The 14,545-nt window shown below is 39.4% G+C and overlaps 1 protein-coding gene across 3 annotated transcripts; it reads left to right on the top strand.

Moving 5' to 3' along the window:
• The first annotated feature begins 7,770 nt into the window (after window positions 1-7,770).
• On the top strand, window positions 7,771-13,588 carry LOC128816325 (probable G-protein coupled receptor 141). Of its 3 annotated transcripts, none has more exons than XR_008439858.1 (2): window positions 7,771-7,825; window positions 10,778-10,918. XR_008439858.1 is itself a non-coding variant. In XM_053993872.1 (2 exons), exon 2 carries the CDS (start codon window positions 12,644-12,646, stop codon window positions 13,586-13,588), a length of 945 nt encoding a protein of 314 aa, XP_053849847.1. In that variant the 5' UTR covers window positions 7,793-7,825; window positions 12,641-12,643. The 3 variants fall into 3 exon arrangements, 2 of the variants coding, with proteins under 2 accessions (XP_053849847.1, XP_053849838.1); XM_053993872.1 differs by lacking the exon at window positions 10,778-10,918 and adding an exon at window positions 12,641-13,588 and having other exon boundaries at window positions 7,793-7,825; XM_053993863.1 differs by lacking the exons at window positions 7,771-7,825; window positions 10,778-10,918 and adding exons at window positions 11,024-11,044; window positions 12,641-13,588.
• Window positions 13,589-14,545: the final 957 nt, after the last annotated feature.

The following is a 14,545-nucleotide window of genomic DNA, read 5'->3' on the forward strand; positions in this document are numbered from 1 at the left end:
TTCAAAGGGAGGCTTGACAGTAAAATCTCTCGAGGTGCCTGCCAGACTGGATGGATGTTTTTAAGATTCAACAGTCACAATCCACACAGACTGGGATATGCCTGTTACTTTCTGCAAAGTCATGCAGAGGTACCAAAACTGGCTCTGAAGGAGCTAATTGAAATGCTGAAGCCTCCAAGCCTGGAAAACAGGGATAAATTTAATGAGGGAGTGTCACTCCAACACAGATTTATCACCAGCTACCTATTTAAGGCTAGCTTAGATAGTTCTACACAGCATTGTGTTCTGAGGCACACATACCTCAGGCTCACATGGCAACATGCATATCTTCTATATCCAGTGCTGTACAGAAAGACTCCATAAATTCTACCATTTTACCCCTAAAAAAGCCATGTGCAGGTTGCTTCTGAATCTGAAACAAAAAAAATCCAGGGAAAAATACTTCAGAAAAAGTATAATATAGTGCTAGAATCTCTCACCAATTTAATGAACTTCTTCCTAGCTTAAAATTGATCTCTCTTGCACAGATGAAATTAAGTTCATGTGAGGATAATCTTAGGTGTGGGCATGGAATGAGGTCAGACACCCACTAACATGGATAGGGGAAAAAATCTGAAAGTTAAGTGGAGATAGCTTTTGATACAGAATTCATTATCTTATTGTAATCTCACTGAACAGAGTGAAATCTTTCCTCTTAAGGTAAAATAAGGGGAAAAGAGTTTTAGCCAAAATAAGAGACATAAGGAAAATCTGGAGTGGATACAAAACAGGCATTGCTTTATTTGCACTTACTGTGCTAGAAGTACTTAGTAGTAAATGGTGAGCTCTCTCACCATGAAGGCTGTAGAAATCATTTAATCACTTCCATTGATGATGCAGAGAGAAAAAGGTAGCAATGGAAATTGCTACCAGTGAGCTGATGCTTCTCATTTTCATCTCAGTTGCACAATTAAACACATTAACTTCATGCTTTATTTTCTTAAACTCTCCAGATTCTTACCATTACCGATATCAACAGGAAAACTATTTTGGGGAAAGCTTTTCTCTGATGATGTACTTGAATTAGTGCTTAATGTGCTAACTTGAGAACCAGAAGCAATGGGGCTGAAGAGGCATGTTGCTGTGGCCAGTCTAATCTATCCTGTTGAGAAGATAAAGCTCGAGTCACTGCCCAGAGCTCATATCTGCATAGTTGCCCACCGTGCCAGGAGCCCACCAAAGCCTCTCTATCACTCCCCTCTGCAACTGAACAGGGGAGAGAAAATATTAAAAAGGGTTCATGGATTGAGATAAGTACCAGGAGAGATGATTCACCAAATATAGTCATGAACAGAACAGACTCAGCTTGGGGATATTAACTGAATTTATTACTAACAAAATCAGCAGGATAATGAGAAGTAAAAGCAGACCTTGAAAACACCCTCCTTCTCAGCTCTACTTCCTCCTCCAGTCCAGTGGCAGGGGGAGATGGGGCATGGTGGTGTGATCAGTTCCTCACATATTGTTTCTTTCCCTGCTCTGATGTCTCTCCCCTGGGAGATGGTATTCCATGAATTTCTCCAGTGTGAATCCATCCCACAGGCAACAGTTCTTCACAAACTACTGCAACATAGGTCATTCATCCCTGGGGTGCAGTCCTTCATGGACAGCCTGCTCCAGCGTGGGTTCCCCACATAGTCACAAGTCCTAGCAGGAATCCTGCTCCAGTGTGGGCTCCTCTCTCCACGGGTCCGCAGGTCCCTGCCAGGAGCCTGTTCCAGCACAGGCTTCCCTCAGGTTCACAGCCTCTTTTGTGCATTGAGCGGCTCCAGTATCAGTCTCCTCCATGTGCTGCAGGTGGATCTCTGCATCCCTGTGATCCTCCATGGGCTGCAGGGGCACAGCTGCTTCACCATGGACTTCACCATGGGCTTCAGAGGAATCTCAGCTCCAGTGCCTGGACCACCTCCTCCCCCTACTTCTCCACTGACCTTGGTGTCTGCAGAGCTGTCCTTCTTGCATGTTCCCACCCCGCTCTTTTCTGGCTCCTCCTCCTTCTCCTTCTCCTTCTCCTTCTCCTTCTCCTTCTCCTTCTCCTTCTCCTTCTCCTCCTTCTTCTTCTCCTTCTCCTTCTTTTACTTCTTCTTCATCTTTGCTTCTTCTTGTTCATCTTCTTCATCTTCTTCTTTGACTTCATCTTCTTTGTCTTCTTCATGTTATCACAGAGGCATTATCCTCATTTCCAACTGGCCCAGTCTTGGCCAGTGGCACATCCATCCTGGAGCTGACTGGCATTGGCTCTGACAGACTTAGAGGAAACTTCTGGCACTTTCTCATAGAAGTCAACCCTGCAGCCTCCCCAGCTACCAAGACCTGGCCATGCAAACCCAGTAAATCAGGGTTTGTACACATCCTACACAATTTATTTTGTACCCACTTATGTTGGTGCTATTTGGGTCTTCTCTCCACCATGCTTCACTGGCTACATGTGCACTAGTTTTATTTTACCTTTTTATCTATCATGTAGGGCTCATAGTATCATAAAGGAATGTCCTTTCAGTCTGTCTTCAGCTACTGCTTCATTAGAGCTACAGTGAATAATGACATAAAATATTGTGCTCTTATGATTTCCAGTGATAAAGAAAAGAACATTAAATAGCCTGGATGAAATGAAAAGAAGGAAGATAGAAAGGGAAGCTATTTCATAACTTATTGTTTTCAGATCTGTTTTTCTTCAAAGAGGTCTAAAGATCAGCCACGTACAGGGACCCAGTACAACACCACAGCACAGGACACTCCAGAACGGAATAAGAATATTTGGACTGGCAAAACATCATTAAGACTACAAGCAGCATGGCCCAAGATTTTCTGTGGACTCCTGTGTCAATGAAATGGGGAGAAAATATATTAGGAGGACAGTGGGACAAAGGGCAGGTGTTGGTGTTCTTCCACAGCCCAGAACAGCAGCACTTACCATAAGTGTTTCTACACCTATGGCTGGGCTGTCTAGCTGCCTTCTTAAATATTTCAACCAAACTTCAAATAGGCAAAAGTTAAAAAAAATGCATCAGTAATGAGCTTATTGACAAAACAATTGGATTCACACTTTGGCATATGCACTGAAGAGCTTACTTTAATGCAGTTAAAGTTATCACTAATATAATAAAGTTATCATTGCTTATCATTTGCTTAGAATGGAAACCCCCAGATTTAACAGCAAAATTAACCATTTCAGCCCAAATAATTTGATGTAACAGAGCACTTGTGTGCAAACAGAACCTCACTCTAATATGCAGAGTGTAGCTCTGCTGATCAAGGAAAAGCTCTTGCAAACCAGTGTACTTTGAGAATGCAGCATGGAAAAATTCCCTTGCAGTAAATTCCTCCTTTCTGAAATGACAGGAGGAACCTGAATTCCTCTCTAACCCAACTGTAACAGAAACATAATGTATTTAATTGTGTTTATGCTAAGGTAGGAAATCATTATCAATCAGCGTTGGCAGCAAGTTTTGTTTTCTGTATGGCTCCTAAGCAGTAGGAGCTTAGACTAATGCAGGAGGTTTGTTCTTCAGACAACACATTTTAGTATAGTAAGTTTCATAAATATCTGTACATTCAGCATGAAAGTGGTAAAATTATTTTTTTCATGTACCTGATGATAGAGTTTGCATTACCTCTGCAGTCAGAAATCAGATGAAATAAGCAATCTGGGAATAAAACAGCATTAGTAGTTGCAGTAAACATTTTGAGGCTGAGTAGCATTAGACTTCTGCTGAAATCCTTTTAAAAAATATATTCTTCATTACAGAATGCTGCCAAACCCAGCAGGCAATTAGTGAGGTTAGTACTAAGTTCAAAAATACTTCAGGATGAGCACTGTCTCTTCAAGATGAAGGGAAGAGGAATATATACTTATAGAATTGGCATGGTGCTGCATATATGATTACTTTCTCTGCGGTCTAATGTCATCTTTATGGTAGGAGTAATACATCTCCTTGTCAATCAGCTCCTCCTTCCATTTTTTTTCACCCTGGTGAGAACAAGCTCCCATAATGAGTGAATTGCTGTGCTGGATTCCTGATTAAAGGCACATCCCCTGAAAAACTTAATGGCTTGCAACAGATATGAACTAGTAAAATCCTTCAAAAAAAAAAAAAAGGTAATATTAAAGTTGGTGATAGACTGTTAGAAGAGTGCCATTTTTTTTCTCTTTTTGAGAAGACACCTTCTCAAAAAGTCCATTTAGGCTGAAGACTGAACAGATACCTTTTGTATGCAGTTCTGATTCCTCCTCGTGCCCTTGGTGACAAAAACTGAGGCCAAAGTAGAATCCAATAGAAAAGAGAAGGTATGGCAAAAGTTGGGCAAATTGCTAGTGTTTTTAGTATTAGAACAGTTGTTTTCTAGATCTGGGATCCCTCCCACACTATCAAATAAGAAATACTGCAGATTTTGATGTGAACTTAAGTCTTGGTGTGTTTTCAGTACTTTTCTGAAAGATCTGGATTCTGGTAAGACCTGAACAGAAATTTGAGGAGGTTTTATTCATATGCTATACTTCAACATGGTGCAGTTTTGGCATTTCTGTAGGCAGAAAAGGTAGTGAGATATGCTGAAAGGGAAACAGATTTTCTCCATGCCATTTTTCCTCAGGTACATTTAAGCAAATTTGAGTAATAATGCCCAGGTATAATAACTTGCAAAGTAGGTATTTTTTCCCCTAAATCAGTTAAAAAGCTAGGAGGAGGCCACTGGATGCATTACCACTTTTCAGAGGAGCTTAAATTTATGGCTCTGCTATGCAAAGGTGTGTGAAACAAGGAATTTCAAGTCACATTTACTCCCTGTACTTTTCCAAAATGTTCTTTCAGATGTGTCACAGGCAGTATTTCTCACTCACAGGACACCTTGCATTGCCTGGGTGACAGCCACAGATCACAATTGATCCAGAACCTAGAGAGAGACATTTTAAGAAACTTATTATCTATAAAATGTTTTTGGCTGATACTGATGCTGAATGGTTTTCCCTTTGTAGGTAATTAATATCTTTCTATTCAGGTGCTTGAAATAGTAAAGCACAGTAGAAATATGAGTCAAAAATAGAATTTTGTTGGTAACAGCTATAAGTTACTCACTCTAATTACACACTGCCTTTCCGTTCTTCATATTAGCAGCTGATATTTTACTTTATAATAAGCTTCAAACAACCTATCACAACTGCAACTTAATAACTGATCAGCCAGTCTTACCTACTCACCCCAGGCCCACAGCTGGCACTAGGAGGGACTCTGAGCAGATCAAAAAGCAGGCTTTCTGTAAGGGCTACAAATAATCATGAATTATGTCCTCCCTGATTCTGCGTAATCCACATGAATTCAGTGTTGTCAGGACCTTCACTCAAGCTTTACCCACACCTAACTAAGAGCCAGGTTACCCACAGTCAATTTAAGGTGTCCAGGTGGATCTTATTTTTTGCTTTCTGCAACTTAAATAAGTGAAGGAGAAGAATATTTTTCTATAAGAGCCAACCACCATGCTTGCATAGCTCCTGCCACCCTGTGTAGTCCACTTCTGAATAAGCACTCAAAAACCTTGAGTCCTGGCAAAATAAATGTAGACAACAAAACATCTGTGTTGCCATGGTTATGCTGTGTACAACTTTAAGTTTGGAACAGCTGAAAAATCACTAACAGCCTGTATTCTGCCTGAGTATAAAGGGCATGGTTCTCTTTCCTCAAGGACTTTTCACAATCCAGAGTAGAGATACATCGATGCTAATCAGTCTCAAGACAAGCAGTCCTTGAAATCTGGCCCAGACTCTCATCTATTATTAAACAATTTTGGCCCTTGAAACTGTTGCTGCAATGCAAACTCAAACTAGGTAATGGTTGAATCCACATGATACAACTATGAAAACACACTATCACACTTCTAGATTTTCAGAGTATTGCTAAAACTACCAGCAATTACTCAAAACTTGTAAAATGCATGCATTTCTAGTATCAGAGTTCAAAAGTGTTGATGCTCTAAAATAATCACATTCTGCCACCAGCTCAGTACATTATAGCTGAAAATCTAAACATGCCAGTCTGAAATCCATTATACATGCTGTTGGTATGTCATTTAGTAACATTGGTAAATCCTGGGCAAAATTGCATCAATTTAGCAGGGAAAATTAATTGCAATGATGTATATTAAGCATTCTATACCTATCTAGATCTTGATGGTAACTACAAATTAGAGACCAACAAAGGCAATGAGGGTGTCTGTCCCAGATAATATTCTGGTATTTCACTACTTGGTTTAATCCCGGATTAAAGGATTGAAGATTTGCCAACTACAAACATGTGGAAATAATTCAACCTGAAAATCTCTTTTTTTTTGTTTTGACTGCTTGAGGAAACAACATTGTTACTTATCAAGAAAATTATAAAACTTGTATGTTATGTAATTATTATATTGCATCAAAAATATATATCTATATACAGCATTAAAACTTTACTTATGTTTTAACTTATGCTTAACTATGTGTAACTTATTTTATGTATCAAAAATATTGTATAATTAAAAAACACATACAGAGCCTACCTGAAGGTTTTAAAGATACCTTAGCTTTCTTTCCACTGGGATGTATTCACTCTAAAACAAGATCTAGAAGAAGCCAAGACAAAATTATTGATTTGAGAATGCTCAGGTCTTGATTCAAGGATATCTTAGCTTTAGTTCTGCCTTTGCCATGGAGTTTTTAGCTTTTTATCTTGTTTGTATGCCTTTCAACAGATCTTTGAGACCAGCTTATTTTAATATAATCAAAACAGTTCTTTAGCTGTCAACCACTGTTAAAATTGCAAAATACAAAAAGACAATTTCCATCACATACCAGTCTGTTGTGCAGAGCAGGACTTCCCTTGTGATTTTTTAACCAAATGTGAAGCAACAGGATGCAGTCAGTTAAAACATTCACATGTGAGGTTACATTTAAAAGTTTTATGTCTGTACTGTTGCTTTCAGACCTAGTACACTCAAATATAACCATGTCTTCTGACAGAAAGGTGTTAAGCCAGCAGGAGGGCAAAATTGACCTTGCACAGACTCCTTACAGAGTCTCAGTCCCGCAGTAGGACATCTTTTGCCACACATACACCTCCAGCAACCATCATTGCTTGATGAGCCTTTGACACTGGCATGGCTAATCACTTTTTAAATTAAATCAAATTTCCTAGTTTCCCTTGGCTGGCACTGCACAGCCGGAGTGATGGCACCATGTCCGGAGATCCAGACACTGAGCTAAAATCAGGCAGATAGAGCTGAGAAATGGTGCTGGGCTGTAGAGTGAGCTTTGTTTCATGCCTTACACTTAGGTGTCTCTGACCACATCCAAACCCACACTTAGTCAGTTACAATCTAGATCATATTTTGCTCTTGTCCTGCCCTGTTTTCTCAAAACACCTTCAAATCATCCCCTTCACTCTGGGGAACAGCCCCTCCAAACATGTGTCTTTATAAACTGTGAGGCTCACTTCTGTGTGTATAATTTATCATTTTAGGCAATAGTATAAAGCCCTGTTCAGAAATGGGAGGCTTTGAAGACCTCTAATGCCTAAGAAGTAGCTGCAAGGTAAGGGATGCTGTGATGCAACTAAAAATCTTCCCAAGGCTGTGTGCCATGGGCAGCCCTACCCTCACACAGTGCAGCTTCAAGGTTATTGTTTTGTCATAAGCTCAAAGAAGGAAGCAAGGCAATGACTCTTTAAAGTATCAGGTCTTTTGCTTTTTGTTCTTAGAGCTTACATAGAATGAAGATCCAAGTAAACAACACTTGAAGAGTGGAAAGAAGCTCTAATCTGTAAGTATACATAGAATGAAAAGAAAAAAAAAAACCCTTGGTTTGCAAAGTTTTAAAAAGAATGCTTGCAAGTTTAGGAGGGGGAAGCATTCAGTGGTCTGTTTTATTTTGAACCCATTTTCTGCAAAAATGTTTTCTCATTGTGTTTGGTAATTTCCTAGTAAGGGACAGAATTGCTTCATTCTTTTCCATATCGCTACCCTGTAGTTTTACACTGTCTTCTAAAACTAGGAGGCAGTGGATTTTGTTTTCATCCATCTTTTGTGTGTGTGTGTTTGATATCACCCAGTCTCTGTAAGGACAAGAAGGGTTTGTTCTTTCTGTTAAGATACAGCTACGGAGGTAAATAATCCTTTTTAGGAACACTTCATGGTTTCCATTTTTTTGTATAAAAATAGTGGCAATCTCAATTGAAAGAGGACTAACTTAACATATTTTTCCATCCCATTTGTTCTTCAATGAACTGAACTGAAACCACAAAATATCGGTATAATGTTGACACAGCCTGCAAGACATGAACTGTTGAGCTACCAAATGAGTTAGGGGAATCATGAAAGGTTGTTTGAAAAAAGCTGATGTCTAAATGTAAAAATGTGCTTGATATTTAATGTTATTTTATTTTTAGTGCTTTCCATTAAGCAGGTTTTTATACTTCAAACTTCAGGTGTGTGTGGTTATTTTGAAATTAAGGAAATTCTGTAATTATTCTAGTGGCAGAGCCTATGTTACAATAACAAAGCATGGAATTAGAACAAATTGAAATGCAATTAAAATGCCCTCAACAGAAAACATCTTTGAGACTAAATGAGGATTCTGTGAAACACATGCAGATTTTAAACAGACTTTTGTTAAAAATTATTTGTGTTTTTCACTTCCTCCAGCTTAGTCTAGCTCAGTACAGGTATGTCATATTTCAATTTATTAAGCCTGTCAAAAATAGAAATCTTTCATATGGGTTGAACTTTTTTCTCCTCCAAATTCAAATGAAACTTCTCAGTTGGGTGCATGCAGACAGAAAATGCTTCTTCTGCAGAACCCAACTGTCAGAACACATGAAAATCTGTGTGAAGCCTGCCAGTCTCTCAGCAGATGTGTATGGGGGGATAAATTTTGCAAACACTTGTTATACAGAGTAGAGCTCACTGTTTGACAGGGATTGTAAGAGTGTCATCATTCCTGACAAATGAGTGGTTTTTTTTAATAAGTTGATATAATGTTGATGTAACATAATGGTGACTCATGGACTTGGTTGGGAAAATAGCATGGAATGAAGGGAGCAAGCCAGTGACAGGCTGGTCTGGATTGCTAAATCAGACATAAACTAGAATAAGCATTTTACCCCTGCCAAATGTGAAGTTGTTCATCTAAGAACCAAGTACAAGTGTAATGGTAACTCACTGAGGAGCCACAGGTATGGCTGGGATCAAGGGAGAATAAGCCTCTTCTGTCTCATATCCGGTATCTGCAGGGGAAGACAAAATTTGACAAAAGGTTTTTAAATCTGAAGACAGAGGCAGAAGCATATAAAATGCCTGGAAACTGAGGTTGTACAAATTCTTTCCAGAAGTATGGTTAATTTTTTTTTCTTTATTACATTTTTTTTTTTAATAGTAAGATAGATAACAGTAAGATAAAAGAGAAACAAGTTCCTTAAGATTGGAATTAATATTTCTTACCTGGAAAATTTTGACAGAGATCAAATTGTTTTCATAAATCACACAATGATTTGGGATGAAAAAGGCCTTCAAGATCATCTAGTTCCAACATCCCTGCTATGGGAAGGGACATGTTCTACTAGAGCAGTTTGCTCAAATCCCCATCCAACCTGGCTTTGAACACAGACAGGGACTGAGCACTATGACTTTTTCTGTCCTGAAGAGAGCAGTCCAGGGAAATCTCACAGACTGTGCTGCACAGACATCACATGAAATGAGTGTGATGGCATTATCCACAGTGAAAACTGACAAATCTTGAATGCACAAGAATCTTTTTGTTGATCATATTTCTGAAAGAAACTAGCCTCTGGCCTGTTGGCAACCTACCTCGTTTGTCAGACTAAACCAGCTATTTTTGCAATTGTCCCCCAGCCCCTGGCACCAGCAGCTGCTGTGGCATCCAAATGAAGTCGTGCCCACTATTGCCTTGTGGCTCAAGGTTCATGTCTGGCAGAAGTTCAGCCAAGTCATGAGAGGCTTAACACAGAGGAAGACCAAACCTGGCTCCAAGACTTGAGCAATATCACTGAATTGGCAGTTGCTAAAGGGGGTGGGAAGGCACAGAAACAAGAACAGCTGTGTCATGTGAGGTCCACATTAATTCTTTTTCTATGTGCCTCCTGCTAAACGCTGGTAAAAGGACTTGTAAGTTGCATTTCAGGTCAGTAGGTTATAGCTTTGTGAATGTCAGTATGATAGGAAACCTCACTTTGCCAGAAAGCAGCATTTCTTCTGTGAAATATGCTCTGTATTATGTTACACTCTGTATTCATCACACAATGATATTTCAGTGGGGTGCCTGTGCTACTGGGGAGCTGATAATCTCCTATCACAGCTGCTAGTAGCTTTTTTTTTGAAGATTAATGAAAATTACATCTGCAGATTCTTAGTATGCAGAGATTTAACAAAGACTGCAGAATTCCGCAGAAACCTGCATTTCATGGACTCAGTTGACTATTTGCAGACAGAAATAGGTCTCTTGCTGTCCCCTGCACTGGAATGTCTGAATAAAATATCAGTTATCTGACTTCTGCCTATCTGTTCTTAGTGCCTTCAGTTCAAGTTTCACTGTGGCCTCTGAAGAGGTTCTACCTCTCCAAGTGCAGCCTTGCCACTGGGTCTGCTCACACCAAGCCGCATTTCCAGTGTGTTGCCTTTCCCTCTGTGACACTTTTAAAAGTTTTAAACTTGAAATATGCATTTAAAATCAAAACAGTGTGATAACGCCTCTTTTTAGAGACATCTTTTCAAACTGAAGTTTAACGACTTGGAGAAAGTGATGAAGAGCTCTTGCTAATCCCTTCTGACTTGCATGGCTGTGAGGATGAAGTGACTCAGAAACAAGAACAGAACTGGAAGGAACTTGCACCACTTCTGATGCAAGAGCTGCAGTGTGCCAATCTGCCAAACTTTAATAAAAAGCTCCTTCACTGCAACCCATTGTAATTTTCTTAATGTACTGGAGTTAGTTGTCCACTCTGAAATGCAAGACCAAACACAAAAGGTCAGTAATGCCAGCAATCAATACATCAGTTTGAGATATGGCGTTTATATTTATAGTGATTATAATAAGATATCTGGAGTCTTAGATGCATTGGGATAGCTAGAGAATAACTTTTCAATGTATGAAGAGATCTTGATTACTCTGAGGGTAAGATTGCTCTGAGGGTAAGGCTTAGAAATATTGCTAAGAAAGAGCACAAAACACCTGAGGTGCATAACAGATATTCATTCCACACTATGAACAAAAACAGTTTATAAAAGTGTTATAGGCATTTCCTCTTTTCCATAAAATGAGTGGACTGGTAAAAAACTTTTTCACCTCCCAACTTTTAGCAGTTCATGCTACCTAAAAAAAGGAAAATAAAGCTGAAACATTACTCATACAAACAGATTGAGAGACTACTTTCTGAAGTGAAAAGCATTTGCGTATTAAATGAAAAAATCACAAAAACTCATGAGGGAACTCCTTGTTGTGTTGTGGGATTCACTGGTAAAATGGATGACTTACCAGAGTCAGTTTTAAATCACAGTTCAGGCAGCAGTAGCAGTATAGCTGTGATAGTACAGAGCCCAACACCATTCAGTTTTCCCTGCTTCTTTTCTGTAACTGTAATGTGAACATCCCCTGGACATTTTTACAGATGCAAATATGCTTCAGGGTAACACCCTACCTGAACTCTTCCCCTCCTATATGATCTTCTAGTACTTAAAATCCAACAGGAGCTGCGTTTAGATTTATAAGAATTATTTCTAATCTCTCTTTTAAACTGTAATATATTAAAAATTTATAGCATACTTTTCAAACTTGCTATTAACTTGCATCTAGGTTCTGCTTGGGTCAGACAGCATGATTTACACTCACCCAGGATGTCCTTTCCTAATGTTTTCTAGCAGCCCATTTCGTAACACCCGGTTACTACATGTAAGATTTGAAATGGCCCTGAGAATCAGGACAGTACTGCCCACGCTTCTTGGCCTGGTAGGATCTAAGCAGGATTTCCATGAAGTCTGGGTATCCATGGTGTTTAATCCCTTGCTGAGAGAAACTGTCCATGGAGAAGAAGTTGACTGTAATGTGTTCAAAACTCAGCTCTCAGTAATAAACAGAATTTGTATCTTAGCTAGAACAACATATGGTTGTTATCTGGCCCTGGGAAGGACAGATTTGTGTTGCAAATAAACAAATGGATGAATGAGTAACAGAATTCAAACAATATCTCTAATCTTCACTGTAAAAGCACAAAGATGCTCAGATGAGAGGAGAAAAAAAAAAAAAAAACACAGCACAAAATCACCACAATGATGTAGTTTCTCTAAGGATCATTTCTCCCCGTGTATTATTGATTCATGTTTGTTTTTAGGACTATGGCTGGAAATGTCATAAGGACTAAAGAAGTTCTCTGCCCAACCTTCTCATCCATTTTCCCCTAGGCTGGAGGATGTTTGGATAAAAGTATAGGTTACAGCTACTGATGTCATCTGTGAGATTTCAGGATTATTCCTTGAGCAAGAGCCAGGTGGGAAGTCTTCCTGGCTTTTTAGGTAGTCCATCTCATTCCTACTTTATCTTAGTCTTTCTGTATTCTTTTATTTCCAGAATATGTACCAGGAAGATTTTGGGAACATGACTGAAGGGACCAGGAACAGCAGTGACCCCTCTTCCGCCTTCGTTCACACCAGCACCATGAGTGCCATTCTGGTCACTGTCTACTCAGTTGCCTTTGCTGGAGGTGGAATTGGGTCCATCACAATGTCCTTTGCGCTCCTCAAGATGAACACTCTGTCTGTGACCACGACTGCCATCATTAACCTGGTCGTTGTGCACAGCCTCCTCCTCTTCACAGTGCCCTTCCGCCTCCACTATTATGTCAAAAAGAAGTGGGTATTTGATATGCCATTTTGCAAAATGGTGAGTGCCATGGTGCACATCCACATGTACCTGACCTTCATATTTTATGTGATCACACTGGTGATCCGCTGGCTCATCTTCTTTCAGTGGAGGGACAAGGTGGAGTTTTACAGGAAGCTGCATGCCATTGGGGCAAGCGCTGCTGTGTGGGTCTTTGTCATGGTCTTTGGGGTGCCACTCTTCTACTTTGAGTATGGACGCTCAGGCTTATACAATAATACAACATGCTTCAAGTTCCACAAAGAACTACAGCACAAGAGCGTGAAAGCCCTGAACTACACCATAATTGTAGCTGTTGCCCTCATTTCTTGTGTCCTCTTGAGCTTGCAGATTTTTATCCTGGTAAAAGTGGCGAGAAAATTTTCCACCTCTCTCTGTTCACACCAAGAATTCTGGGCCCAGGTGAAAAACTTGATTTTCATCTGGATCATCATAATTTGGTTCCTTCCCTATCACCTGTTCAGGGCCTACTACATACAGTATGTGAGTGATTTTGACCAGTTAGAAAGCTACAATGAGGTCTTTTTGAGCCTGACTGCTCTGAGCTGTCTGGACCTGCTGTCATTCGTGCTGAGTGGAAGCCGCTTCTTCAAGCAAAATGTGTGGATGCTCCACAGAAGGTTGTCATGCTGCTAGCATCAGCCTCCTGCAGCGTGTGCAGGACCCGGGATAGGACAGTGATGGACAGTCACGGCAAACTCATTCCTCAGCAAGTTGATGGTGTGCTCTGGAAACGGTGCAACACTCTCGCACAGGACTCTGCACATCAGCTTCCTGGAATAATAGAACAAACTGCCTCCAGAGTCTCAGCTAGTAAACAGGAAGGTGACCTCAGAAATTTCCTCATGGCACTACCCAGTGACTTGTGGATGGACCTGGAGAAGAGGAAAGAAAGGTCATGGGCTCTTCTGTCTTACTGTTTTTACATCAAAATTTGTGAAGTCATAGGCACTAGGAGGAGACTTGAGAATTGCAATGTAGAAACACAAATAAGGAAGCTGGTTTATATGGACTAAGGTACAGATTTTTGAAACTTAAAGATCTATATAATTTTCCCATACATTTCATATTTATTTCCCACAAGCTCTCATAAAATATCAGGGAAGATATTGTTCTTACTGAGTAGGTCTGTTTCTTTACTGTTAAGCATAACTTTCTAAGTTAATTGAACTATTAAACCACCTATTTAAAAAACTAAATCAGTGATAGTTATTTCTTAAAATATTTTCTCAAAATCAGTTTTTTGAGATGGTATCACTGCAGCAGAAAAGAATTTTATATTTCTCACATTATGAAAATATGTCTAAAAAAATTATCCACTATTACTGAAATGGACATTGCAAGTTCAAACAAAAGCCTGTATTATTATTCACAATTTTTTTCAGTTAAAAGTGATATTTTACAGTCAGGACAAATTTTTTTAGATGATTCAGACTGAATTTGTCTTCTCTTCAAAAGACAAATATCTTAGGTATCCAAAGTAGCAATGTTTTTTTGTAAATCTTATGTTGATTTTGTGCATTTATGAAGTTTATAAGTACTTACAGTGTCTTTAGCTTGAAAGCAATTCTATAAATTTTGTACCCTGTACTA

Source organism: Vidua macroura, chromosome 1 (genome assembly GCF_024509145.1).
Source record: "Vidua macroura isolate BioBank_ID:100142 chromosome 1, ASM2450914v1, whole genome shotgun sequence".
In the NCBI taxonomy this organism is placed as follows: Eukaryota; Metazoa; Chordata; class Aves; order Passeriformes; family Viduidae; genus Vidua; species Vidua macroura.